At 42.0% G+C, this 27617-nt stretch overlaps 5 protein-coding genes across 8 annotated transcripts in view; all 5 read right to left on the bottom strand.

Annotated features, from left to right (window-relative positions):
- The window catches only part of LOC135169905 (uncharacterized), a 54057-nt gene extending 46561 nt beyond the window's left edge, over positions 1–7496 (bottom strand). The window contains exons 1-3 of one of the 4 annotated variants that reach the window (XM_064135323.1): positions 7388–7496; positions 6431–6748; positions 4779–5367 (exon numbers count right to left, since the gene is read on the bottom strand). The gene's annotated coding sequence lies outside the window, so the exon portion shown is untranslated. Of the gene's footprint in view, positions 1–3306; positions 3551–3579; positions 3990–4778; positions 5388–6430; positions 6749–7387 lie in introns of those variants that run through there. The other 3 variants (XM_064135322.1, XM_064135325.1, XM_064135324.1) reach the window with 3 other exon arrangements.
- On the bottom strand, positions 7485–18624 carry LOC135169906 (uncharacterized protein). The gene is made up of 16 exons (XM_064135326.1): positions 16292–18624; positions 16019–16135; positions 15012–15163; positions 14754–14926; positions 14334–14527; positions 13876–14123; positions 12943–13215; positions 12461–12768; positions 12293–12384; positions 11728–11804; positions 11237–11426; positions 10954–11068; positions 10624–10831; positions 10379–10563; positions 9607–9811; positions 7485–7623 (listed from the first exon to the last, which is right to left on the bottom strand). Exons 1-15 carry the CDS (start codon positions 18589–18591, stop codon positions 9629–9631), a joined length of 4815 nt encoding a protein of 1604 aa, XP_063991396.1. The 5' UTR covers positions 18592–18624; the 3' UTR covers positions 7485–7623; positions 9607–9628.
- On the bottom strand, positions 18602–20001 carry LOC135170261 (uncharacterized). The gene is made up of 5 exons (XM_064135942.1): positions 19479–20001; positions 19222–19362; positions 18963–19094; positions 18649–18705; positions 18602–18607 (listed from the first exon to the last, which is right to left on the bottom strand). Exons 1-5 carry the CDS (start codon positions 19836–19838, stop codon positions 18602–18604), a joined length of 696 nt encoding a protein of 231 aa, XP_063992012.1. The 5' UTR covers positions 19839–20001.
- Positions 20002–20228: 227 nt separating this feature from the next.
- LOC135169909 (structural maintenance of chromosomes protein 3-like) lies at positions 20229–25059 on the bottom strand. Its single transcript, XM_064135327.1, has 6 exons — positions 24916–25059; positions 24711–24786; positions 24016–24385; positions 23442–23921; positions 22292–23321; positions 20229–22164 (listed from the first exon to the last, which is right to left on the bottom strand). The coding sequence occupies exons 1-6, from the start codon at positions 24928–24930 to the stop codon at positions 20557–20559; spliced, it is 3579 nt and encodes a 1192-aa protein (XP_063991397.1). The 5' UTR covers positions 24931–25059; the 3' UTR covers positions 20229–20556.
- A 141-nt stretch (positions 25060–25200) lies between these two features.
- On the bottom strand, positions 25201–27611 carry LOC135169912 (structural maintenance of chromosomes protein 3-like). Its single transcript, XM_064135330.1, has 3 exons — positions 25854–27611; positions 25546–25783; positions 25201–25480 (listed from the first exon to the last, which is right to left on the bottom strand). The coding sequence occupies exons 1-3, from the start codon at positions 27598–27600 to the stop codon at positions 25354–25356; spliced, it is 2112 nt and encodes a 703-aa protein (XP_063991400.1). The 5' UTR covers positions 27601–27611; the 3' UTR covers positions 25201–25353.
- Between the last annotated feature and the right edge of the window lie 6 nt (positions 27612–27617).

Below are 27617 nucleotides of genomic sequence, written 5' to 3' on the forward strand. Positions count from 1 at the left end.
AGTGACTGAAACCGTTGGAATAACTCTAATTGTTCCCTCACCGTATGCAGAAAAAAAAAACCATTACCATATTTCAAATTGCCATATGCTGAAAACAATGACGACCGGAATTAGCTTCCAGCAATTTCCAACTCGTTACCACTGTCTAATGCTGTACGTGATTGTAAATGATGCGCATTTCAACATGTTGAATGGACTTTTACATTCGTTTCTGTTTTTCCTGTCTCTCCTGTTTTCCTGTACAACGTTGTGTACAATGAAACAAAATTTTTTTTTTTAATCTCGTATATACGTGTGGGCGAGAGACCCCATTTACAAAACACGAACGATCGATTGATCCCACCTTTAATACACGATGAACCTACGCATATGCGTTTTTATTACACCAACGTATGGACGGGATGAGTGCAGAGATGTTGCGTATATTTTTTAAATATTTTTTTTTGATGATAAAACAGGGGGAAGGGGAGGGAAGGGATTGATGTCAATTCGTGAATGATTAATGAGAAGCTCGACTTTCATGGAAGCGATGAAGATTTTTTTAAATAAACGAAAAATATCGAAGTGGCTACGATATTTCTGAAAATAGACTGAATGTTAACGATTTTTTTAAGGATCACGAGGATCAGAGGAAAAATTTTTTATCGACATGATTTTTACTCCCAATTTTCCCAGCAATTTATGCTTCCGTTAAATATATTGAGGGAAGAAAAATCAATAGAAGAGAGATTTCATAATTTGAATTTGTCCCTAAAATATAATTTAACAATTTTTTCCTTCAATTTAAACCACAGAAGACGCTTCCGTGCGCTAATAAATTGCCCGTATAATGTTGAGAATAGATTCTTTTTCATTCATTTTTTTTTTCGTTCATACAATTTCTCATTCGCCCCCTTTGTTGATCGTTTTTCCCTCACGTTATAGTCCCTCGATTCGAGACATCCTGTGTTATTGCACCGAAACTCGGTTGTACACAGTCTAACCCATTCTGTGTATCACAGGAGTGGATCTGGTCTGGTGAGATACATACACCGAAGCGAATGATATCGTCTTTCCTGCAGCCGTAGAGCTCCGGGGGATTACTGGCTACAGGTGTGTCGGGTAGTTAATAGAGTTAATACAGTGGAACAGAATTTACAGGCTGCCGAGGTTACATCAATTTTTCAACGTGCAAATGAAAGGAAAAAAAAAAATATATATTCTACCGCCATTACTTTTGAATGGGAGAAACATTCTCCTGGGATTTTTAGTTCAACGGTGAACAAAGGAAATTCAGGGGATTTCAGGTACTTTCACTACTGCAGAGTGATTTTCACTGAGGGAATCAATTTGTTTTTTTTTTCTTTTGAACGAAAGCTCTGGGACTGCGATGTGATAATTGAAATTTTCCCTTTTTTATCAATAAATATTGTATTAATAAAATTAATGCTTCACCTGTTTATTAATAAAACCCTCATTCCCGAAAAAAAATGTTTAAATAACGTCTTCCTGAATTGGCGAACTCGGTCGAGGATAAATAAATGATTGGAAATATTGGCTTACTCTTCTCGTGGGCGGATTGAATGCAAAAAAAAACGTCGTTTAATAACGAAGAGGAGTTGAGAATCACGTGGAATAAGCGTGAAAATACTCTGGTAGCATCCGATATTTGTATGAACCGAGTCGACATCGAGTGAAACGTGTGGGTGACGCTTAAACCCTCTTAACCCTTCAATTGATCGCACGACCGATTCTCTAATCCGATTGTGTTCCCCTCTCTTCACATGACGTGTGAAAAAATAACACCATTAAAAGGTGCGAGAAACGTCGACAACGAGAATTAAAAAAAAAAATTATGAGTTATTTGTAATCACAGGGGCAGAACACGAGCATGTGATTGTTATACGAAATTCAATGGCATAATTATCATTTACCACATAGGACAATATCATGTGAATGAAAAAATTGGGGAATTGTTCATTCCAAGTAAGTGAACGTTAAAAACAAATAATGAGTCAGAAAAATGAGATTATAATGAATCCAACTTCCTCCTTCATTAAGACGCTGATGGCAGACGGGAGAAAGGGACATAAAAAAAAATGAAAAATTGAACTGAAATAAAGAAATGAGGAGGAATAATGAATGGGTAAAAAGGACACTGGGTATAGTGTCTTGCTCTCACTTCCGAGAATGGATCTTCAAGGAATGCCAGGGCCGTCACTACACAGAAGGGTCGACCCTCACCTCTCGAAGCCAGCGAGAGGAATGAAATCTTCTCATAAAAGAAAAACTTCAATAATAGACCCACTTAACTCCTCATTTATTCCTCTCGATTTTAGTCCACTCTTCAACTCGTCAAAGTACTGAAGTGATAGCTTTTTGTGTGCAGATGAGGGAGGGAGAGAGAGAAAAAAATCAAATAGTGAATTCAGCGGCTGCTGCCTTCATTATTCTCGGCAGTGGACCAGGGGATCAAAAGAAAAGTCGAAAAAAAAAAATATATATTCCCTGCGTGGGTCGGAAGGAGCCCCTTCTGCGACACATGCTGGACTCCCTCGACTCTCACAATCAGCCCTTCCTAGGAGAACAAAGTGAAGAGGAAGGAGAGAGATGGAACTGTGAAATCAGCACTTGGAATTGCTGGAATTCTCGGAAATTGGGATTTTTTAAAAAAAGGAAGAGGAAGTCTTGAATTATTTAAGACGCAGGGGTGCGGTAGCTTTTTCTCATGAATTCCGGAAGTTCGAGGTGAATATTCAGGACTGTGACATCTACCGAGAAATTCTTTTCGGTCCTTTATCGATTGCTTCACAGAAATTTGGAAAATTATTTTTGTTCAATATTCATTTAACTTCAATTTTTATTCATTCATTCATTAAATAATTAATTAATGCATCTCAATTATTCCCTCTTGAGTACCAGAATTATCGTGATTTAAATTAGGTAGTAAATATATTATAAATATTATTTGCAACCAATAAAGTCTGTTCTCAAATAAATGAATATTTGGTAAAAAAGAATCTCCCACTTTTATTTCTTATATCATCCCTTTGACCCTTCTGTCGAACGTTTCTTGACTAGATAAGAGTTCTCCATAAAATGTTACTCGAGTTTTCGGATTGAATATTAAGCAGGATCATTTCAGCTAGCTGATGATAGTGATAAAGTTGGCAAATAAAATGGCCAATAAAAATCCAATAAACTTCAATCTTTGACGATGATAGCTCAACTTACACCGCAACCCCAGTTAGATTCATACGAATGAATATTACACATCACCACATACATATAATACATAAAAACCTCTTGTTTAATCTATTGAATTACCAAAAATCCAAAGTATATTTTCTGCTGCTATTTTTTATCAATTTTTTCACGTGATATTCTACCGATCGCTATCCAGACCTATTTCATCTCATTTTCCACTGAACGGTTGCACAATAATTTCCAACCGACATCAACCGCCGATCTCGAAACATTTGAAACACCCTGGCATTTGAATCAAAGCACACAACTAGTAATAATCAAAGGAAAGCATTAACGTATCTGGTTTAACTTGGGCTATGTCTGAACGAAACACTCGACAACAAGTGCATTCACCGTAGATAGAGAGAAGTCTACTCTGACGTATTGTACACGGGCTGCAGTCTCTCCAGATTCTAAAGTTATACTCCTGCCTGTATACGTCAATTCTCAATTGTTTAAAGCACTGGTATAGAATGGTGGGAGTGGCCTCAACGTGTACGATTGCTTAACAACACTTGAGCCCCTGTCCAGTACGTATGTCCAGCTGTTCTGAATGAGCAGCTAGTCAAGCGATAAAATGTTCCTTGAACGTGAAATACACTGAACCATGCTGATAACGAATTGATGTTATTTTACCCAGCCTTGTGGTCCGAATGTTTTTGTTATCGCGATTGTTACAGTCGATTTGCTTATCTTTATTTTTTTTCTGTTAGTCACCCGGATATTTCATCGACCATTCACACCAGGTGTTGACACATTTATTGGTCTTAGTCGGTGCATCATTTAGCCACCTGCTGCGTGAGTCAATGAATAAAAAAAGGAGGTGAATAAATAGGGAAAAACACTGCGCAAAAAGATTTTTCATCGATCTGCCGGAAATAATCCGATTTGTTGGCATTCGTTAATTATTCCAGGGTTATCATGTCCAACGGTTATTGTTTTTCAGGACTTTCGATTATTTTATTAATTCACTCACCGAGAGAGTGGATTTTAGTATATGAAAGTTGTAATGAATCCAGCATTTCTTTTTTTTAATTCACCAGTTCTTTGAATTATTCATTTTGTATGATCGGAGCATTTTCGATTAAATTAACGGAGTTACAGCCCTATATGGGCCTGTGTCCCAGTCCAGAGAATAAATAAATAAATTATGGGGAATAATTTCGCGGTTGTAGATGAAAATTCAGGGACTGAATTCGTTTAATGAAGAATTATTTATAAATGGAGGACTGCAACAAATTTTTCGTCATCATCTTTTCTCTGGATCTCCCTTTGTTCTACCAAAAAGTCCATCATAAAAATTTCGCTACCGCCCTTCAATTTCGATATACACGCCAAAATGTCAACAACAAACCGTCTCTCCGACATTACAAAAGAGTTATTGACATCGCGTAATGAAAACATTTTCTCTCCAATAAACAGAACGATTTCTCCGCATATTTCTGTGCAGAGAATTGATCTCCCAACATTCACAATTGACAAGGGAATTAACAAACGAATAATGAGGGATTACTTAACGAGAGATAATACAAAAATAATTGACAAAAACTCACCAAAAACGAAGTGATCCTATTCCTTTCTCCTCCGTTTCGGCACCACAAATCCACAATCCACTGAATAAACTAAACCAATTAAACAAACCCAACAAATCACTGATAACACAAATATTATCGCACAGGACCCGAGGGTTTTATTTACGATTATTCCGACACGAACAAACTGGGAGCTTCTTGGCAGTCCTGGGGGAATCAATGACTCCTATCCCGACCGTCTGCTACACCGAAAGATTGTGCGTGCAAAAGGTCTATTTCGGGATTATTTTCTTCCACTCGACGGCATCCCAAGTTATCCACAAACACCCGCACTTTTCATACAACTGATTCACTTTTTTTCTCGACACGAGAAACAGAAGCAAAAAAAAACAAGATGGCGAGAGTCACAGGCGTATGAACTAACCGGGACTGCTTTACACACTGAGAGATGCCGCTGGGTCACACTCAGGCCCCAGCGCTGGACCCCCACGTGGGCAGGCCCCTACTCCTTCGATCCTATTCACCGATCATTCGACTTTATCTCGACGGAGAAAGACCTTCGGCGTTGCGAGTTACTGCGGCCCATTGTCATGGGAGGGGGAGAGTGTGTCTGTGTGTGAGATAAAATTGCTGTAACAGACACCACAATGACGCATTGAGGTATCAATTACGGGAAAATTGTAGAGCTAGGGGGAGGGGGGGGGGGGAGGGTGAGTTGTTTTTGGTGGAATTTATTTCAGGGAAATGAATCGATTATTTCGTCGATTATTATTGACTGGGATTTTTTTACTTTTTTATGCCATTTTTTGCGCAGTTGGACTAGTTTTCTCCTGTGGCGGAGGAAAACAATTTTTTGTTGTTCGATTTTTTTTTTTCATCAGTTGGACAAGGCAAATAAATGACTTTTGTTGTAGAAAAATGAATCCGTTCTGATTTAAAAAATTAGATTCATGTAATATGATGAAAATAATTTGATAAAACTAATGAAATCGCATTTAACATAAAAAGTTCATGGAACTTGTTATTTTTAATTTTATTATCAAGCAAAAATCGTGGACGAATATTGCCTTTTTAAATTTTATCTTCCGAAAAGACCAGAGGTATTTTATTTTACGAGTAAATTTGATGAAAATTGCGGAGGTCAGGAGCCAAATAAATTATTTTGATACGAAGAGCCACAATTTTGCGGTGATGAGACCCTAGCTCGGTTGCACGGTAGTACAGCGTTTATGACTGCAGTTCTGTTTCCCTCCAGTCAACAGCCTAGCTTCAGTTGTATTTTTAGCGGGTATTTGTGTGGTTACATTGTTGGAAACTTTTGTTGAGGCTTCCTTTTTGTGTGTTTCTCAGGGGGTCTTTGAGGGCCGTGAATGTGCTCAGAAATTTTGCTTATTTAGATGTCAGAGCGAGACTGGGATTAATTCACAACGTCAGGTCATGTAGAGAAATTGTCAATTTTCCACATCGCACGCTTTGAAAAATATAATCACCTCTCTCTTTCTCTCACTTCAGCTCAATTCTTCTTCATTTAAATTTTGTTTCGTCGATCTGATGTCAAAGAAACACCATATCAGGCGAAATCACTCATCTATCTTGAAATATGATTATCAATCTTCTGAACCTTCTGGAGAAAATGGAATATTTCCGAACTAGTGCCTTAGGGTTTTACTCACACGAACTTGGCATCTGTGCCGACGACGAGGACTGCCAACTCCACGAATAAAAAATCCGGTAACACCAGTTCGTGGACGATATTTTTCCGCAGTACTTTTCTGGCTTACGGGGCTGGTAAAGGGTCTGTGCCAATACTCGGATGAGAAAAAGTAAAGAGAAAGACGGAAATTAAATTCAATCTCCTCAAGACTTCGCGAAGAACCATCGGAACAACTCCCAGCCTAATTTCTTCAACTTCACGTCAGTTCTTTTTTCGCCTCCAGGAAGCTGATGATTCCGGGGCCGTCGTGACAGAGGAGTTTATCCACTCATCAGATCTGAGAACAAGATTCCTCGGTTAAACAGAGTGCAGCCAATCAAGGTACTCTAATGTGTCATTTATATTTCCTCTTCCGATTCGTCTCCTTCTGATTTTTTCCTGCCGTGGAGCTAATCATCCAAGAGATTACGACCCACTGATTTTTATTCATGTCAATGAGATGTTATTAATTAGCTAAAAATCCTGAAGAAAATCCGAGTCAATTCAATTCGAGGATTTCGCAGAAATTTCAGAGTCATTTCAATCAACTAATCACCGATTATTCCAGGGCAGTCGTGACAAGGAGTATATCCACTTATCAAAACCAAGAACAAGATTCCTCGGCAAAACCGGGTGCAGCCAATCAAGAAACTCCAATGTGTCATTTATACTTTCCCTTCCTCTTTCTCTATTTTCAATTTTTCTCGTCTCCCAGCGCCGTGAACTTCGCATTTGCCAGCAACGATCCGTGGGAGATGAGAAAATGAAACGAGCACAAGAGAGCGTCATCTTGGTGTACCAGTACCCGGTGATGGGTTTGTGTATGTGTCGCAAAACAGAAGCGAGCTCGATAGGAATGAGAAAAATATATAAAAGAAGAAAAGTATCTTTATCACCGGTATATAACGGTAATCACACGGCCAGTGTATGTACTAACCGGAAGAGATTTCGTTGCGGCTGGGGAATTAGGTTCTCCGGGGTTATCGCCTTGGTCAACCCAGATTATAACGGGGAATCGTTGAATAGCGAAACCCTTCGTGTGGAGTTCATTAACTATTGATTAAACAGTGTGAGGTAAACAAAGAAATCCCAAGGAGAGATTTCACAATAAAAAATCATTTCCAAGATTTCCCATTAAATTTCCAAAATCTCAGTAGCTTTTTACATTTGAACCTGAAAAAAAAAACAGAATATTTAGAGTTGAAATATAAATGCGTATTTTTCATTAGTTTTAATTTCTGCACCCGAAGTTCATCAATATTCCCCAATACAACTAATTGCAGAGGGGAACCCCTGGAGGCCTTATTCCTGGCAAGCATCCATTTTCAATTGATCGATTCCCGAATGTCGAACATAAATCCCGAAAGAAGTCTCCGCAGACAGTTCCACAATGCCGAAAAAAAATTTATTTCCACAGAATGAGTTCACACTCACGTGAAACAAAAAAAAATATGACTGAAAAGTCTTTTATTCCCCAGAATCTGAGCTCTGGAAAAATGTATAAAGGATTGAATGAAATCCCTGGTGAGATTTTGCACAGTGGATGGGTCCTTCTGTCAACGGTCCATGACAATGGTGATTAACACTGAGAACAAAAGCATAAGCGCTTTGACCACCATGAATATGCCTATCCGTACCTCATGACCGTACAAACGCGTGGCCATTGTTTTAAATGTTCGAATAACACGTCTGACGGTGTATGGGTACAATAGCCCAATCTCCGCACTTTGGTGCCTTTTTCAACATTGTTTATCACGCTTTGGTTATTTATCAGGAGCCAGGTGAGGGGGATTCCGCACAAAAGGCGCTGTTTAACGCCTAAATCCATTCAATATTACCCGGAGACTCCAATGTTTTAGTTTTCATTAATTAACACGTTATGTTCCATTTATTTCCGTTTCCATTTTTTATTTTCCATAATAAAAAAAAAAAAATTGGACTGGACTGGACTGGATGACTGGATGAAAATATTCCAGTCATTATTATGATCTTATCTAACTACATTAAATGACTAAATCATCGAAAAGCCTCGGAATAATATAAAAAAAAAATAGAAAAATAAAAAAATAGAAAAAATTCGTCTCATGATTTATGGCAAACTCGCACTCATTTATATTTTTAAACATTACTTTAACCGATTTATCCTTTCGAGAGGTTGTTCCACCGACATTAATTGGCCAGTAGTTCGGAAAATGTATCCTCAACCCCCAAAAATGGTTCCTCGCACCCAGTGCACCAATTCCAGCTCTGAAGGCATTGCCCATTGAAAGCCACAAGCTAACGTAGTTTCCTTATTTATCACCCAAACGTGACTCACACGATTCGACGTGGTTTGAGAGGCACTTTTGACTTCAGGTTTGTTGTTACTGATACCGAGGACATGTACATTGCCGCCCTTTAGGATGAAGAGGGGCGAGGGAGGAAGGGGCAAATGCAGTACGACTCTCCCATAGTTTTCTCTCTATGGAGTCCGTGAGAAACAAACTGAGAAAACCTGCTAGTCGATGGCTATCAAACCGCAAGAAGAACGACTTGTTTCTACATCGGAATTTTCGATAGATCTGATGGAGAAGAATTCATCGATATTAATGCAACACGTGAGCCTGTGCTTGGGAATTATTTAGGAGCTGGGGCAATCGTTTAGATTTATGGGAAATGAATTGTCACGCGAGAGGGGATGAAATCAGTCGGAAAAATGAGGTTTGAAGAATGTTCCCCTTGGGAGAATTGAATGAAACGAGTTAAAAGTAATCGGAGGTGGTTGAACAATTGTTAAAAATGTTTAAAAAAATTAAAAAACGGTAAAATAGACTGATAACGCGGATAAAATAAAAAAGAAATATCTATTAGTGCTTCTGCTTCCCTCCGGAAGCAAAAAATTATGAGAATGCGTATCGAGGTGGGTCATCAGATCGTTTAAACGGTGAAAGGGCCTTTCTCTGCACCTCCCAGCGAGACCTGGTGTGAACCCATTCATTCAAAACCTGACTGGATTATCTTCATAAATATTAATATATATTGCCGCCTGTTTCACTGAACAGGCGTTAAAATATCACTTTGAAAGAGGAAAAAAAAATTTTTTTGCTTCAACGCGACTACAGAAAATAAAATTCAAAGTAAAATTAATAAAACGAAAAAAAATAAATGAGCAATTACCACTAAATGAGTCTGTAGCCTTCTATTCACTCAGGTCAGATGTTAAGAATGGTACATTTATGCAGACAGCTCTGGGTATAAGTGACATTTCGTTGCTTTCGTAAATTTCTTTGGCATTTTTGAAATTCTTCATGAATAGACTGCTTTGATGCACCAGGGGGGGAGTGCACGGCTGAGCTGCCCCGTCAGCGTCTATTACCCAGTGCTGGAAGGAAAAAGGGCTCGTTAGGAGCTATTTGGAATGGAATTTATTCGTCATTTTATGGATTTTTAATTGTCAGTTTGTAAAGGCATTTGTCATGTAAATTAATTTTTTCGTATCGTGATCTTGATTGTTAATGATAAAAAAAACTGGTCACCTCATTCCAGTTATCTGAACGAAGTGCACTATTGTTTAATACAATGTGATGCATCATAAATTTATTTCTGCCAAATCCAATTAACATTCGTCCTCTCCTTTTGTTACTCGTTTATTTGAAATGCAATGTCGATTAGTTTATCTCTGAATTCGTGGCGAATTGAATGAAAACATCCGTTAATAGAGCAATCCAAATATTTCAGGTTTTATTCAGTGATTGCTGTCGCAATGAAAGCTTTTGTACTCTCAATTTTCAGTCATAATATATTATTAATTAATAATAATTAGTTTAATTGATTTCCTTTCATTTCTGAGGGCCAACGAAACTCGAGGGTGGTCTTATGACTAATCTCCTAAATTTTCACATTTTTGTCAACCTCAGAAGAGGTTTAATTGTCATTCGGGTATATTCACCTGTTTGAAAGGACAGGGGGTGATGAATCTGAAGCCATTATCCTCGGCGTTCATGAAATATCCTCGTAATGAATACATTTTGCCTTGTGGCACTTTCAGGTCACCCAGTGACTCTCTCAAATTCCTGAAGACTATTCGCTTACCGAGGAGGTCGTTTACCAATCGCTGCACTGATGAGGTTTTGCCTGCGGTAAAAATGTTTCTTTCGTAACGATAATTCCCGATTTACGGATGACTCAACTCACGAGATAATTTTCCTGATAAGCTGGAGCTCCTCCGAGGCTTCAGGTGCTGTTTTTTGTGTTTTTTTGCAGCCAGAGTTTCGCCGGAATTTTTCAACTCTTGGACTACGTATTGAGTGTCTTCAGTCTCAAGCCTTGAATTCTTGCATTCCCCATATGAGGGAACGGATATTGTTCCCGGAGAAGGCTTTTTACCGGTGATGAGAGACATCTGATTAGGAAATTCACTCATTACTCGAGGGAAAAATTAATTAAACGTTGAAATAAAAATGGGAAATTTCATGATAAATTTTTGTGAAAGACAATATGTAATAATTCTCTTTCAACATTTACTTTGGACTCCTCAGTGTAATGTCCCCTCTTCTTGCCACAGGCCCTCGTGCACTGGCAGCACGCGGCAATGGGGTACGTCAAGAAGAAAACAAAATTAAGTAACAACTCCAATTTTCTGTAAATAAAACAGAAAATAATCATGTAGATAAATTTATAAATTCGAAGAATTTACGATTTTGGTAATGAGGTTTCCCCCCCTCCCACGTCGTTCTACCTGCGCCCACTTGAACACTGAACACTGCAGGCCATTCAAAGTGGAAGAGGAAAAAAATTTGTATTCTACCTGCTGCATATACGAATCGTGCGTGGACTACAGTTTGAATGAATTAAATTCTCTTTGTCACCATTCACTAAACATTTGCATCTGGAATGTGCGGTATAACACTCGTCAATTTTCGTGCCCTCTAAAAGTGTATCCAATCCCCATTGGCTCAATCCTGGAATGCAGAATCCACCCAGCCACTTAAGGACACCTTAAAATCCATTAATCAATCTCTTTGAGGGCTCGAGCTTATTGAATCACCAGCGAAGTGGTAAAACGAGATGATGCACTTTCGACTGTGGGCCACTTTCTCATGAATATCTTGGAATCTATGGAAGATGGCAAAATTTTTATTCTGACTTTTTTGTGGAGCGAATTGAGTACTATAAACAATGTCTACAGAAAAATTCCGCTATCCCCCTTAAATTCGGAGATATCGCCGGAAATGTCCCTTGATCTCGCTTCACCACTTCGCTTTTGATATTTTTTTATCTCCAATAATCGCGTATTACCGAGTGTCAGGAGTACGACAAGTCCAAGGGCACTCAGTATCAAAATATCTTCAAGCACACTCATCAGCTTAAATAATCTAGACCCCTTGAGTTTATTAAATACTCGTCCATCACTCGAGTTTGTAAGGTTATAAAAACGATGAATAGTAACTAGCTGTATTAAAAAACAAGTGACTGGATGATTATAATTAGAAAACTTTTCGCAATAATTCAGAATTTAATCTTTGAGCTGTTGAAGAAATCTTGGAGAGACACTTGAGATTTTTAGGGATGTAATTACATACTCAGTGAGTCCTGGTCTAATTATAAACTTCCGATGATATAATTTGAGGCTATTATTTAGTGGAAAAACGACGCAGAAATTCAGTATTTCCTGGAAATAATTTTCAGACAATTCAGATAATTAATATAATAAAACACTGAATGATAATCCGTATACTAAAAAATAATCAGCCCCACAATTCTAATGAAAAAACTTTCCTCAATAATTCAGAATTTATTCTTCGACTTGTTGGAAAAATCTTGAAGGGACACTTGAGACTTTTTCAGCTCCGTAATTACGTACTCAGTGTCCTCTTGCTCCAACTTAGAATTTTTCATGTCTCCATAGGACCTCACGGATATAATACGCATCCCGTCCTTATCGATCAACCGATCCTGAAACCATTAATCACTGTGGAAAAAGTCAATGAAAGAAGATCCAGACAAATAATTCCCTCAATTAAGTATTTACCTTGCTATCATCGTGTCGTTCAGGGTGTCTGCATTTAGCAATTTTCCCCATACAATCACAAAGAATACAGCACGGATAAATGAACAAGAAGAGAGAATTTATAAAAAATTCAGCGGTTTTACTGCATAATCGAACAGTTCGTCTACCGGTGTCTGGATGAATGGGAATGCCCTCATCATCGGTAATGACACACCTACACTTGAGCTCAGGCTCGATGTACTCGTCAATTTTTAATCCCGCAACGAGATTATCCAATCCCCATCGGCCAACGGGGGGAGATAGAACTCCAATAATCCACTTAGCGATTCCTAAATTACGATCAGGGCGAAAATTTAATTAATCAGTCTAGCGGGACGCCCTCCACTAATGAATAATGTAGACTGAGGAAGAAAAATATTTTTGCCAAATCAGTTGACTTTTGAGAATAAACACTTCCCTCAAGTACACGAATATTTGACAAAATAATTTTTTTTCCAGCGTACCGAGTGCCAAAAAAATAGCGAAGATAACGATGATGATAATGATAATGTCAATGGCCCCTTTAAATAGTGACGAAGTTCTGGGATTGATTGCTGGCACTGGACCACGGAATCCAGCCTGATGATAATGCTCAGGTGTCATCGGTAAGCATGAAAATCCACGGTGGCTTTCATAGCACGTGCAAATGCAGTGCCAGAGGCAGAAACAACGATTCATCTTGTGCACTATGATCCTCCTAGCAGCCACCAACTCACCGCGATAGTTTATCACTTCAACTGCAAACATTCATCCAAGCGTATATTAGCCGTCCAGCTCAGTGTACAAACTCACGTGAGCATAATATTGTTCACAGAGCTGGGGGCAAATTGCTCTCAAAGATTATTGGTTACAGTGCCAGAGGTTGAGATGAAATTTTGAATTTATTGGGGTCCCAGACGATTGAGGATGTGTCTGTTGGGGAGATTGGACAATCGCTAATGTGGAATATTTATTTTTAGTTGGGTAATGATTATTGGCATTTGCCGAAGGTATCATTCAGAAGTGGCAAGTTGCCTCCATCAGTTCGTTAAATTTATTGGAATTAATGAGCAATTTTATTCGGGATGAAAATTTTCTGGAAATTTCTGTTCATTCAATTTTCTTAGCTATTGAGTTCAGCCTTGGTCGGTTAATTACTGCAAGATTGCTGCAATATCATCCGCCAAAATGTCGCCAAAAAAATCCCATCTTCCTCCAGATTATTTTCAAAAAATGTTTTTTCAACAACAGACGAAGCAATAAATCCGGATGAAAAATCTGTCATCCCGGGACAGTAATAAATTTGTCACATGCCGTAAAAAAATGACCTTCATTTTCATGTCCCCAGTCTGAATCAGGAATTGAAGCCCCTTAATATCCAATAACTCTTTGATGTTTGTCATTCATGAGAGGTGTACCATTGCACTCGAATCCGTCAATGGAAATTCGCCCAGGAATATCCAGAGTCACTAGTGAATCGTGCTGGGGTGGAACTCGGTATTTTCGTGTGATTGGATGCGCCCAAGAGTTCGGTAATCCCGATGGACAATCAACGATACGTGCCTGATAATCCGAAGATACTAATCCCGTGTTAGTTAGCCTGATCGACATTTTTATTACGTCAGCAGTTCCAATAACGTGAACCTCGGTTATACGTCCAGCCGAACTGTTGAATATTTAATGTAACATTGGTGGGTTTTAGCAGTTAATTAATTTGGCTTGGTGAAAAAATAATTATCTACTCCAGAACCAAGTTAATTGAATTCGCACAAATAAAATTTTTTTTTCGACAGAGAGTCACTCTTATTTTTCGAGCTAATTTAATTAAAATTGAGTGGAAAGTTGTAATGAATTCATATTCTGAATTGAAATGTACCCAGTTGCGATGACGTTATTGTCATCAGCCCTGACCTCAATTTCGAGGGTAGACACGTGATGGCTATTTTGCACAAGACTGAGATACTCTCGTCCTTCACTGGTATCAGTCACGTTGTACTTGATGGGATTGACTGGTACCTCAGCAAAATTGCTCAGGAAGTAGCAGCCCGGTTTGCCAGACTGTCGGGCATTCTGTTAATAAACAAAACCCCGGGAAATTATTTAACAGTTGTTTCTCGACGAGCTTCCAAGGAATATCAATGAATCTATCCACTTAATTTCCTGTCAGCAGAGTTTCATCGAATGTCACATGACAATTATTCCTCTAGTGATGGGAAATTCGATACCTCAGTCATAAATTCTCCCTCAAGGGATTTCAATTTTTTTTAAAGCATTTTTATAATAAAAAAAACTGTACCACGTCGTGACGCCAGTAGTCAAGGGGTTGATTCCTCAGGCAACTGCCGCGTTTACGTGCGCATCGATCTTTCTGCATGACAAAAGCTGAAAAACCAACTCCAGCCTTGTCGCACTCGCGCCCCTCGCTAGTTATTTGATTCGATGGAATTATCAGATATTCACTCATCCCCTCTGAGATTTTTCCATCCGAAAAATAAACATACAAATGTATTTTATAAATCGGGAAATGAGTATTGGCAATCTGTAAATGGAGTACCTGATTTTTTATCATTATTTTGACCGAGTGGAATCAACAGCCTCTGGGTATTTGAATTTAAACTCGATTCTGGGACTTGTAATTTCTCCTGAATGTATGTGAAAACTATCGTTGGAGTTTTATCTCTCTGATGTCTCGTAAAAGTTCCTAATCTGGAAAATGAAGTTTCTGGTCTATTCTCTTACGTTAAAATTTTGACTTTATTTTTATTTCTCAGGGTGTAACCAGCAGCACGGTAAAAGATAAGGGTATCTGTTTGGCTTGTCTGTTGTCGGTGAATGGGAGGAGAGTTTTTAGAAGGGGAGTTAAAAAACTTGGGGAGAAAAATTTCGAGCACGAGTTGAGGATGATAAATCTATTTTCAGGCTGTGGGTTCTGGATGCGAAACGACTGGTTCTTACGAAAATGGTTCATACGAATGGAAATTATGAAAAATGCCTAAATCAGACCCTGTGCAGGTCATACAGGGTTAAGCAAAGGTTACAGAAAGGTTTAAATAGTGACAAAGGATTCGGAGAGTCGTAGGGACACTCGCGGTTCACACAAAATTCTGTAAAATTTATATGAGGGTCATAGAATCATACGAAGCCTGTGGAAGCCAACCGGGCTCATGTAAAGGTCATACGACGGTCGGCTGAGGTGTAACGAACATCAGGGGGTCTTAAAGGCCCATGTAAAGGTCGCAGAAAGCCCAAATGCAGGCAATATGACCGTCGCACAGCACCAAAAGCTTATAAAGTCACGAGAACTCAAGCTAAGGTCACACCAGGTCACGATTATGAACCGGAATAAACGTTCCAACAGAATTAAAAACTTGGAAAAATTTTAAATACAATCCACGATGATAAATTAATTTGCAGCCATTAGTTTCTCAACTGGAAACAACTGTTCCTTCCCCCCAACATGCCTCACGGAAGAGAAAACAATTTCTCAAGAGTTTCGACCGCTTCAAACTCTTTTTTTTCCCCCTCCCAAGTAAATTTTACTTTTTATTTTAATATACTTACCTAATCATCTCGCCCCGAGTCAAATCCCTCCATCCTGTGTTCTCCCTCCCTCGCTTGAATATTTGAATAAACACCCCGTGCTCAACAACGGGTTTTCCAAGTTTATAAACTGAATACCTAAAATAAAAATGAAAAAGATCAACCTTTATGATAGATTTCCACCTCGACTTTTATAAATCGTCTTAGAGTATGTCTTTTTGCCCCCCCCCCCCCCCCATCCCTTCCGCCGCAGCCAAGAGAGAACAAGAAATTCGTTTTATATAAATCACTTGCCATAAATCGCTGAAACGTAAACAATGCGCTGACTCCAGATATTTTTCTGGATTCACATTCGGTGGATGTCTTCGATCCATACAATTCTGTCCACCGCGTATCTGAAATCCACTGGCACTTTCCCGTTTACTTCTCCCCCGATATCCACTACCCACACTTCTGCCTGGCACATCCCCCTCGTCATCGTAGATTTCATCGAGAACATCTTGCGCATCGAGACTCATTAATTGCCTTCCAAATCGCCGGAACCACTTTTTCTTCTTTTTTTTCTTTTTCCTTCGCCGCCAGCGTTTCCGCCTCGTTCGCTCGTCCCTCGGTCCAGCATCAGAAGAAATTTCTCTCCCAACTTGTCGATTGTTTTCAGAAGCACCCTCCGAATCCAGAGAGAACTGCTGCCCCATTTTGCCAGCTCGACGCTCGCCAGAGTCGTCCGCCCTCGCCAGGTACTCGATTAATTCACCCCCGAGGGTTTCGAGTGCCTCAGCTCGACTACTTTTCGGTCTATTTATTATTCTCGTTATGTACGTCTGTCTGGGGACTCCAGTCGGCATCTGGGTATTCCCCGAGCCTCCTGGAGACGATGGTCTAGATGTCCCGGACCTCACGAGCTCGTCCTCGATGCTGGAGGCGTTCTCCGGGGTTATCACGAACTTCTGGAGTCTGATGACAGTCCCCGGCTCCTCCTGGCAGTTCTCCCCCGTCAGGATACGTTTCATCTTGCTGATGAACTCCATCACCGCCAACATGTTGCCCAGTCTAGCTTCCTCGGTATCATCACTTCTCGTTACCCCATCCACTGCTGAATCATCATTCTCCATTTGTATCGGCCTGATAGAACTGATCAATTTATTATCATTTACCCTCGGTCCTGATGAAGTCCTTCCAATTCCCGCTGTTGATGAACCCTTCGTCCAGACTAGTGGACACGTCTGGGAGTTCGTGTCGTTCGGGGTCTCGTCATCGCTGTCGATGATAAATGTGACTGTCTCGGGAAGTTCACTCTGCCATTTTGGTGTCATTGTCGATGGGGGGACTGATGTTGCCGGTGTTTCCGGTCTGGCTGGAGTCTCAGGAGGCAGGGATGATCCTCGCTCCTGTTTAGTGGACATCGTGGAGACTGAATTAACGTCCCCCCAGCCCTTAGTCCGTTCTGGCTCTGATTTTGGGGCCGAGGGATTCGACATACTTATCAATCCAATTATTTTCAAGTTCACGGGGGACTGCACTCGGTTTGACGGGAGGGGAGGGGGACTCGGCTCGTCCGGGAGGGCGAACGGGCGAATTCTGTCGACAGTCGTTACTGTCTCAAGGTCGGTGGAGTCGTTCTCTGGTAGTTCATTGGATATGAGGTTTTTTATCGAGTCGGAACGAGAGGTTTTCAATGGCCGTCTGGGCACGATCTCCTGAGGGACGTCGCCCTCAGCTGATCGACGGTTTATTTTTAGGGGGAGGGAATTGGGTGGGTCTCCGGTGTCGAAGGTTATTGACATTGGGCCACTGTTGGCTTCACCATCCACGTGGATTTTCCCGGTTAAGGAGATGGCGAAATCGCGGGACGGGGGGTTCTCTATTCGCGGAGAGTGCAGGAGTCGACGGTTTATGAATTTATGATTTTTACGCCATTTTTTGCGAATATGGCGAATCGGTTGGGGGATGGGGGGTGGTTCCACTTGCTTTGGCGTTTGGGGGGGCATTTTGGAGTCACGATCAGTGATGAAGTGCAGGAGTTTGCGGTTCACGAAGTTTCTGGCGATGTCAGGAGGAATTTTAAAACGATCAATTATTATTCGAGGACGTGGAGTCACGAGATCGATGATTTTGGATGAATGGAGTGATTGAAGGTCCTCTGAAGGTCCTGAGTCTTCAGAATGGAACGGAATTTTTTCGTCCTGATTCGGTTTTAGTTTTTTAAAAGCGTCAGGAGCGGAATTTGTCATGTGTGAAGATACATCTGCGTCTGAACGACGTTTTTCATTATTCCTGACGTGACTTTTCATTAATATACTGCGGAGTCTGTTCAGACGATTTCTGTTCCATTTTCTCCGAACAATATGGTGGACCGGTTCGGGGGGGTGGGACTGTTCTACTTGATTTGAAATTTGAGACGCCCTTTCGGAGTTGTGATGGACGGGGTAGGTCGCGAATTTGGGGGGGTATCTGTCTAGTGATACCTCTGGGTGCTCTGTCAGGGTGACGTTCAGAGAGTCAACATGGGGTTTCGAGTATTTCTCCCCTTTGAGACGACTGGGATACGTTGACAGTGGTCTTGGTGAGTGAAGACCCTCCGAGGGACTTTCCATCGACTTTGCGTCATCTCTGAACGTTTCGTGGTTAAATTGAGGTCCGCCAGCGGATACTGTCGAGTTTGGGGGGAGTTGAAACGGAAAATCTGTGTCGCAGGGGCAGCAGAAGCCCTGGGGGTTGGTTATTGATAGCGTTTTGTATTTTAGATATGTCAGTCAAAATCATGGCAATTTATTTTGAAATTGTTAATCGATGAATTCAGAAATTCGTCAACTGAGATAAGTCAATTTATGATAATTAATTGATTAACTAATGAACTCATACTAAATCGTAAATTGAGATGATCATAAATTGTGAATAAAATGTATTTTTGTAAAATAAATATTTTATGTTCGATTAAAAAAAAATTGTTAAACAAATTCATTACCTGACTGTGTGGTATCTTCACCCCTCGGTAGAACATTTCCCCGCAGGTGGGATGATCCGAGTAATCATCGCAACCGATGAAAGTCTCCCTCTCGTTGTTTATCACCTCCTCGGTCGCCTCAGCATTGACCACCTAAATTTCAAATCGATATGTCACTGCTTCCTGGTACTGTACCTTCACTTGGATGGAGGCGACCCGACCGACAGTATTTTTCCGCCGGCCGGTCCATCAGAACGCGGTTTGACCTGGATATACTCACGCTTTGGAAGGTCAGGTCGTAAAGCTGGAGCACTTGCTCCTGTCGGATTTTTATCACGTACGGCTCCATCAGTCGGGATTTTCGCATTGTAAGTGGGTCTGTCACGTGGTCTATCACTATGAATCGATCTTCTGTGTCTGTCTGCAAGCAAATTACACAAATTGCAGGGGATTTTTGGTTTATTTTATCAATATTTTTCGTTTCATTTTTCTTTTCAGGAGTAATTTCATATGAATAAAATTCAGAGGATTAAATACCTTTCCAACATTCGTAATTTTGATGGAGATGACAACTTTTCGATGGCACCTCGTGATCTTCGAGTACTTCTGCAGATGAAAACCCCACAGGCTCATATTCACGTTGTTTATGGGACCATCCGGAGGGTGTGCACACGGCAGAAGGATGGCCATAATTTCCACCGATGATTTCCCATTTCTCGCGATGTCGTCAGCACCGTTTTTACGACTATCGGTGATAAAATACTTATCATCCCATGACTCACGAATTTTACGGGATTTCCTGGTGGGACAGCTGGGGTTCTCCGAGGGATGGTGCTCCGGACTGAACGAGAACTCCGATGTATAGGGATTGGTCGAAGTTGCCAGGATGTGGGACATTATCGACTGAAAATTTTTCAACGTGAGCCTCAAGTTCTTAAATAAAATTCAATAGCGAAAAGAAGAATTCGTTCACGTGAAGTTTTAGAGGAATATCGACGAATCTGAAGGAGATAGCGCAATTTTCGTCGAGACATTTTTTATAGCCCTCACTTCGCTCTACAAAAAAGGTCATGAGAAACGTTTCGAAATTCCTCTTAGTTTTCGAGGTATTTAGTGAAAAGTGACTGACAGTTAAGATTAACTCGAACAGGTCGTTGCTTCGCGACTGAAGTTTAATTCTGAGGATAGAGGTACCTGTGCTGTTATCCAGATGACGAAAATGAGGGCTGGACCACTGTACATCATGGTGGGAACTCACGATCATCGTTATAACCTAACGAGTGTCATAATTTCAGGTTGAGAAGAGTTTCATCTGTTTCGAGGGAGATTTTAAATCTAATAAAAATCCTCAAGTCGGAGAGATATGAAACTTTTCTTCCTGTTTCGTTTATATTCTCCAACTGAACGTTCTCAACTAATTTAATTAATTAAAATTCCATTTATTTCATGAACATTAGTTCTTCGTGAAATTCAGAACAAGCAAATGAACAGTTTTACAATACTACAATACACTAATGTTTATAATAATTTCTGTCATTCAACACCTTTGAGACAATTAAAAAAATATATATGAGTGTAATCGCAAACTGAAAAAAATAATAAAAATGAAAAAAAATCACTCCTCCTCAGCATCTTTCCTAATGATCTCCAGAGCCTCCTCCCTGTTGCAGTCCTGCACATGTGAGCAGTCATGACTGGAAGTCACCTTGAAAAATCTATCAGCCAGCATCACCAACTCCTCTCTAAACGTGACGATCACAAACTGTGCATTCCTACTCATCTCATGAACCATCCCAGCCACAGATGCCCTGAAGCACCCATCAAGTGCCTTATCAATCTCGTCAAGTAAATAAAAAGGCGCAGGTTTGAACCTGTGAACAGCAAAGATCAGACACAGAGCGATGACAGTCTTCTGTCCCCCAGAGAGCTGATACATTCTCTCCACCTCCTGTCCACCGGCAAAAGTCGCCCTAATCCTGGCTCCCCTGACGCTCCTCCAGTCATCCCCCACCTCTCCATCCTCCCCTACTGGAAGAAGGCTGGCCCGACCGTTGGTCACGATGTTCCCAAAGATGTCCTCAAAAAACTCGTTGATTTTTTCGAACCCCACCCTCAAGGCCTCGACCCTCTTTGTCTCGATCTTTTCCATTTCCTCCTCGTAGCTCCTCTTCCTCTCCTCCTCCTTCTCCAGGAGACGCTCCAGAGCCACCATTTGTCCCTCCAGCCCCTTCATCTTACCCTTGATGCTACAGTCGACAGCCCCAAGAGCCTTCTCCTCCCTCCCGATGTCTCTGATCTTCCTCTCCAACGCCTTCTTCCCCATATTGTCAAAAACCCTGGGGTTCCTGATGCTGGGGAGGGTCCCCACATCAGCCAGTCTCTTCTCCCACTCCCCCATCTTCCTCGTGAGACAGTCCATTCTACCTTTAACCGCCTCCACGTCCTCCTTCGCTGCCTCCCATGTCATCCTGGCCTTCTCTCTCTCGAAGTCCAAGTCCCTCGCCCTCTTCTCCACCTCTGATAGCTGCCTTGTAAGTCCAATTATCTTCTCATCAATCACCTCCAGTCTCTGCATCCGCTCCCCCAGATCCTTCCTGCGCTTCTCCAGCTTCTGCTCGGCGACGACGAGTCGTTCCTGGAGGATATCCTGAGAGTAATCCCCCACATGTGCCTCCAGCTCGTCCCTGTCCTTCTCTAAACGAGACAGGATTTCCCTCACCGAGGACAGTCTCCCTTCCAGGTGCGGAATCTCTGCGATCGCCTGTTTTCTCTGTTTCTCCAGCCGTAGGGAGTCCTCAAGAAGCTGCTGAATAGACATCTCGACTTCCTCGACAGATGTCCTCTCCAGATCTTCGATCTCTGTCTCCACTGTTGACAGCTCCTGCTTCGATTCCTCCAGTCTCATCCTCGTGTCTTCCAGGTACTTCTTCAGGGGGGAGTAGTTGTCCGATGCCTGCTCGAAGCTCCTCGATGCCTCGGCAATGTCCGTTTGGAGGCCCAAGATGTGCTGTTCAGCCGCCTGGATCTTCACGTCCAGCTTCTGGAGTTCAGACATTGGAAGAAGGAGTTCATCGTTCATCGACTGGAGGGAGGTGAGGAGGTTCTTGTGATTCAATGTGACAGCATCTAGTTTAGCTCGCTGCTCACAGTACTCTTTGTAGAGTTCTAGTCGAGAGTTTCGGCGATCTCGAAAGCCTCCCCTGTACTTACCCTTCCTCAGGACCTGCAGGGGGGTTAATCAACAAGTGGCAAGGGTCATTAAACACATAAATTGAAATAAAATGAAATAAAAATAAAATAAAATAAAATAAAAATCAAATCGAAAGAAAAATATTTAAAAATATTTTTACCTGCTGTCCATTCAGAGTAATCGCCTGCAGGTCATAGACATTGGCAAGTGCGATGCCATCCCTAAGACTGCTCACGACGACAGTCTTCCCGAAGACGAAGTCCACAGCCTTCTGGAGCTCGCCATCCCGAGGTACCAAAAACGATACCAAAGGTCTGCAATTGAACTCCCCCAGGGGATACCTCACCTGGAGCTCCTCCACGTCCCCGAGGGGGATAAAATTGACGATTCCCCTCATGTTCCTCTCCTTCATCTCCCTCAAGATCTCAGCGATGACAATCCTGTCCCTCACGACATAATGAAACAGCTGATCGCCACCCCTGACCTCCATGGCGAAAGCCACCGAAGGTTCTCTGCACGTAAAAACCTCCAGGAGAATCCCCTTGACCCCCTCAACGAGCTCCAGCCGGTCGTCCCTCTGCCTCCAATCCTCCAGGATCTTCCTCACCGACTCGATCCCCTCGAGGACATCTCCCCTGACCATCATCTGCAGTTTTTGTTTGATCGTCCCAATCCGGGTCTCCAGTGCCTCGATATCATCACGAAGAACGTCCGCCTCCCTCTGCTGCTCCTTCCTCCGCCCCAGGAGATCGTGCCTAGCCCTCTGGAGCTCCTCCTTTTTCCTCCTGTGATCACGCAGCAGCAGCTTTACATCGCTTAACTGACTCCTCAGCCTTTCCAGTTCCTTCTCGCCCTCGGTCCTCTGAACAAAAGCCTTCTCTACGGTGACTTCCAGCCTGGCGACCTCTTCCTCCTCCTCCTGAATGATTCTGGTGACCTGAGAAGCCCTTGGCATTACCTCAGTCAGGTCGTGATCTCCTGTCTTCAACTTCTCGATGATGATCTTGCTCCTGGAGAGGTCCATCAGCTGGTACTCGTGGCGTTCCAGCTCTCGGCAGACCTCGTTACTGTTGTTTCTGATGTCTTGCAACGCAGTCTCGAGGCCCTTCGCCTTCTCCTCGAGCTCCGAGATCCTCGAGAGGAGCAACTCATGGCGCTTTTCGAAACTCTCGGATTCGTCCGAATTTAATCTTGAAGTAATTGAAGTTAAAAGTGAAAATATCGCAAAAACTTAATTATATCCTATTACCTTTAATTATTATTTACCTTTTAATTCAAATAATAATTACATTTAGATCTATAATACAAACCCCTGTAGTTTCTCCCTTATTTCTTCCCTCTCCAGCTGCTGGGTGTTCAGCTCCTTCGCCAACTCGATATCTTCAATCTCTCCCTTCCTCTTCATCTTCTCCAAGAGATCGATCTCCCCCTGTAGAGCGATTACCTCAGCATTCACATCGACGTACTCCGAGTGGACTGCGCTGTAGGCTGTCTTCGCCCCCTCGGCCTTCAGGACCTCATCATCGTAGGGGTCTGCCAGCTGAGACAGCTGCGACTGCAAGTCCTCGAGGTGCAGCTGGTACAGCTTATGCTCCAGGTAACGACGCGTTTTGTTGATCCTCGTAAAGTAGTTGTACTTGGTCATCAGAAGGGCGAGCTTCTCCCTGTGACTTTCGAGGTCAGTCTGCAGGTCCTCAATGCACTGCGTTTTCTCCGCGATCTGGAGGAGGAGCTCGGTGATACCCTCATCAAACTTGTGGACTCCAATCGCCATCACAATCACTTCGAACCTGGTGGGTGCGGAGTTTCCCCGAGGATTTTTTTTATCGAGGATTTTTGTTACATAAATAAAATTAATAAATGATTAAATACATTAATATCGACCTAATAAGGTTAGTGCCAGTAGCCAGATGAGCCACTTCATCCTGTCGAACAATGTAATAAGGATTCTCCCTGGGGAAGACTGGTGAGAGTAGCTGGAATAGTTCGTCTGGATGGCAGTTCTGGTTGTTAACGGTGATGCGGTCAAACTGTAGGGAGATCACCCTGCGGATTCGCACCTCTGAGATGTCTATTGAGAGGACATTGTCGTCGTTCGAGAGAATTATCTCCACTGAGGCTGACCTCGTGTGGTTTATGGGGTTGTCGTTGATCACTGAAACCCTCTGTTCTTTTGTGATCGGGTAGTAACGGTTACTTACGACGAAGACGATGGACTCCAAGAGGCTGCTTTTTCCGGAGCCATTGAGGCCGACTGATAGGGTTCAGGGGGATGATGATGAGGATCGATTACATGATGGTGCAGAAGGATATTTTTGAGCCCCAATAAATATCGAATTATCTCGATAATTAATGGTTTTAGAGGAAAATGACGGAGGGACTTCCTGTGGGGAATTTCCTCAGCTACAAAAATGGTCTTGTGACATTTTCCTCTAAAATCAGTTGTTACCAGGATAATTGCGAAATTCCTGCAACATAACGGAGGAAAAATGTTCTCCGTTATGTTCGTCAAGTCACCCAACAATTATTAGAAAATTCCTGTTGTTCACCATAAAAATAACAAAAGAAACGTTACAAACCTATGGTATTGTGTCCTGGGTGCAAACCATCGAAAATATGTTGTCCCCTGTAGGATTTGAAGTTCTCGATGACGATCTGAAACCAAGAATGAAGTGTTTTTCGTCACAAAAAACGAAAAATGAAGTGATTGATTGACATTCCTGATGTTCCAGACGTCCTGGGGGCTTTATTTGGGACGAATAAGGGATGAAAGCCTCAAATTACCTTTTTGATGTACATTTTTCAACAATAGCTTGTGCTTTTGTGCTTCACCGGCTTCTCGAATGCAAAAAGCGAGGGAAATTCACGGGAAGTATAAACAGTGGCAGCCATTTCTGGCTTCAGCGCCCCGATTTCCGGCCCACTTCCACTTCAAAAATAATTTATTCATTCCTGGACGATAGAAGTCCCAGAAAGTACAGGAAAATTTGTTGGAAAAGGGCAGTTAATGAAGTGCAATTACCAGAATTGAAGAAGATATTTTTTTTATTTTTTTATTTTTTTGAAAAATTGTCAGCTCCATTAAAATTACAAATTGAAGAGCGAATCAACATTTCCCAGTTGAATCCTCACGAATTGAATTAGAATTACAGCAGAAACTCTGAAAAATTAATAGATGATGTTTTCTTTATCTTCATAATAAAAATAAATATGTTTTTCCGTTTATCCGTGAGTTGTGTCGTCTTCGACAAAGTCAGCAGCTTCTTCCCTGGTGACACACTCTACGTGAGACACCTTATTCCTGAATTTAACCCCATAGAATTTATTTGCGTGCTGCAGTAATTCAGGTCTGAAAAAATTCATTAATTTCCATTAATTTAAAATTTATCCAATTTTTTTAACAAAAATTCTCACCTAAAAGTTGTGGTGATAAATTGTGCGTCAGAGCTGAGTTCATGGATCATATCAGCAACAGCTTTTCTGTGCTGGGCATCGAGAGCCTGATCGATCTCATCGAATAGATAGAAAGGTGCTGGATCGCACTTCTGAATAGCGAATATCAGGGCAAGTGCCACAAGAGACTTTTGCCCACCCGAAAGTTGATTCATCTCTCTCATCTCAGCTTTTTGTCCAGTGAACGAAACTCTAATCCCTGAAAAATTCCAAAAATTAACATAATCGTGAAAAACATCCCCAAAATCTCATCAAAACCTCAAACTCACCGACACCAATGAACCGATCAGAATCGGCAGCAGTGGATGTATCATCATCGCCCTCCTCCCCATCGGCCGTCTTCATGACGAGTTGTGCGTGTCCAGTGGGCACGAGTTTCTTGAAGACTTCGCTGAAGTACTTACTAACCTGTTTAAAAGTGAACTGAATAGCCTCGCACTTTCTCATCTCCAGTACATTCATCAGCTCCTTGATCTTCTCATCGCCTCTGTCCAGCTCCTCCTTCCTCTTCACAAGCTTCTCCTTCTGATCGCTGAACGACATGAACTGATCCAACGCCTTTTTATTAACATGGCTGTACTTCTTCAGCTGATTATTCGCCTTCTCCATCTCCTTGAACAGCTGTTTCGTCGACATATTCCCAAACTTCTCATAAGCCTCAGGTGAAGGCAGTGCCCCCAATTCCGTGATCTTCTGTGTACACTCAGCGATCTTCTGCTGTAGAATATTCTGCTTGCTGGCGAGTTTCTCAAGATCCTTAGCATCAGACTCGATCTTCTCCTGGACTTCCTTCTCCTTCGCCTTCCACTTCTCCACCTCAGCAGCCTCAGCCTTCTGCTTTTTGGTGGCGCCCCCGACTCTCTCATTCATAGTCTTGAAATCAGCATTGACCTTGACCAATCTTTTCTCTATGTCCGACAGCTGAGCCTTGCAAGTCTCCAACTGTCTCTGCCTGTCTTCCACCGAGATCTCCTGGAGTGCCTGCACGAGTTCGTCCTTCCTCCGATGAAGATTATTAGTAAGAAGATTCTCAAGTTTGTTCTTCTCAGCCTCCAGTCTCATACGTTTGGCAAAAGCCTCCTTATTCTCTTTCGTGAGTGTCCTGATCTCGTCGTTGAGGGTATCCACCTGCCGTTGATCAGCCACCGACAACTGCGCCATCAAGTCCTGATGGAGTTCACTCTCAAGACCCTCCTTGGTCGCCCTCATAGCCTCGAGATTCGATGTGCACTGGGCAAGACTCCTCTCCTTCGGTGTTCTATACCTCTCGATAGCCGACAACTCCTCCTTCATCAGCCTGATCTCCGCCTTCATCTTGTCGTAGATGTCTTTAGCCTTGCTGTTCTTCGTCTCCGTTCTCTGCATCTCACTGACATACGACGATATATTCTGATCCGCCTTCTTGATCTCATCCCTCAGGTTAGACAGTTCATTCTCCATCGTGTTGATCTGCGCCATAAGTTCAGACCTTGTCTTCTGGATCTCCAGCCTGGACCTGAGGGTATTGAAGTACCCCCCAGTGAGTGATCCCTTGGAGGAGACTTGATCCCCCTCGAGTGTCACACAATCAAGTCCAGATGTCCTCGCCAAATTAGTAGCAGCTTCCAGATTTCTACAGATGAGAGTCTTCCCAAAAATGTACCTCATCGCTCTGTCGTACTTCCCATCATAATTAAGCTTGGAGATCATGGGAATGGCGTCACTCGTATCAGGATAATCAATGCTCTTCACGTGTAGACGATTGAGAGGCATGAAGGTGACTTCCCCCGGCAGTCTCTGATTGTTCATCTCCTTCAGGATTTTCGTTCCAAACTTGTCAGTCTCCACAATATGATGAAAGAGTCTGTTGCCAGCAGTGACCTCCACCGCCATGTAGACACTCTTATCACAATCAAAGTTCTCGATGACAGGTCCATAGTACGAGTTAACCTCATGAGCCATGTCAGGTCGTTCTTTGAAAGTCTCAAGAACCCTCCGAACCGAATCCCGTCCATTGAGAATGGGTTTTCCGGCCATGGACCTGAGGCTCTGAT

Source organism: Diachasmimorpha longicaudata, chromosome 16, assembly GCF_034640455.1.
Source record: "Diachasmimorpha longicaudata isolate KC_UGA_2023 chromosome 16, iyDiaLong2, whole genome shotgun sequence".
NCBI lineage: Eukaryota > Metazoa > Arthropoda > Insecta > Hymenoptera > Braconidae > Diachasmimorpha > Diachasmimorpha longicaudata.

What these genes read in the sequence shown, in the direction of transcription:
- LOC135169906 (XM_064135326.1), bottom strand. Translation starts at nt 18,591, where the DNA reads ATGGAAAGTCCCTCGGAGGGTCTTCACTCACCAAGACCACTGTCAACG. An exon ending in ACTCGGGGCGAGATGATTAG is followed by an intron (nt 15,164 to 16,018) that starts GTAAGTATATTA and finishes TTCATTTTCCAG; the next exon opens with ATTAGGAACTTTTACGAGAC. An exon ending in CTTATCAGGAAAATTATCTC is followed by an intron (nt 10,564 to 10,623) that starts GTGAGTTGAGTC and finishes TTTTTACCGCAG; the next exon opens with GCAAAACCTCATCAGTGCAG.
- LOC135170261 (XM_064135942.1), bottom strand. Translation starts at nt 19,838, where the DNA reads ATGTCCCACATCCTGGCAACTTCGACCAATCCCTATACATCGGAGTTC. An exon ending in AAATTACGAATGTTGGAAAG is followed by an intron (nt 19,363 to 19,478) that starts GTATTTAATCCT and finishes ATTTGCTTGCAG; the next exon opens with ACAGACACAGAAGATCGATT. An exon ending in ACGACCTGACCTTCCAAAGC is followed by an intron (nt 19,095 to 19,221) that starts GTGAGTATATCC and finishes TTTGAAATTTAG; the next exon opens with GTGGTCAATGCTGAGGCGAC.
- LOC135169909 (XM_064135327.1), bottom strand. An exon ending in ATAAGGGAGAAACTACAGGG is followed by an intron (nt 23,322 to 23,441) that starts GTTTGTATTATA and finishes AATTACTTCAAG; the next exon opens with ATTAAATTCGGACGAATCCG. An exon ending in TTACTCTGAATGGACAGCAG is followed by an intron (nt 22,165 to 22,291) that starts GTAAAAATATTT and finishes ACCCCCCTGCAG; the next exon opens with GTCCTGAGGAAGGGTAAGTA.
- LOC135169912 (XM_064135330.1), bottom strand. Translation starts at nt 27,600, where the DNA reads ATGGCCGGAAAACCCATTCTCAATGGACGGGATTCGGTTCGGAGGGTT. An exon ending in TGATCGGTTCATTGGTGTCG is followed by an intron (nt 25,784 to 25,853) that starts GTGAGTTTGAGG and finishes GGAATTTTTCAG; the next exon opens with GGATTAGAGTTTCGTTCACT. An exon ending in TTTATCACCACAACTTTTAG is followed by an intron (nt 25,481 to 25,545) that starts GTGAGAATTTTT and finishes GAATTTTTTCAG; the next exon opens with ACCTGAATTACTGCAGCACG.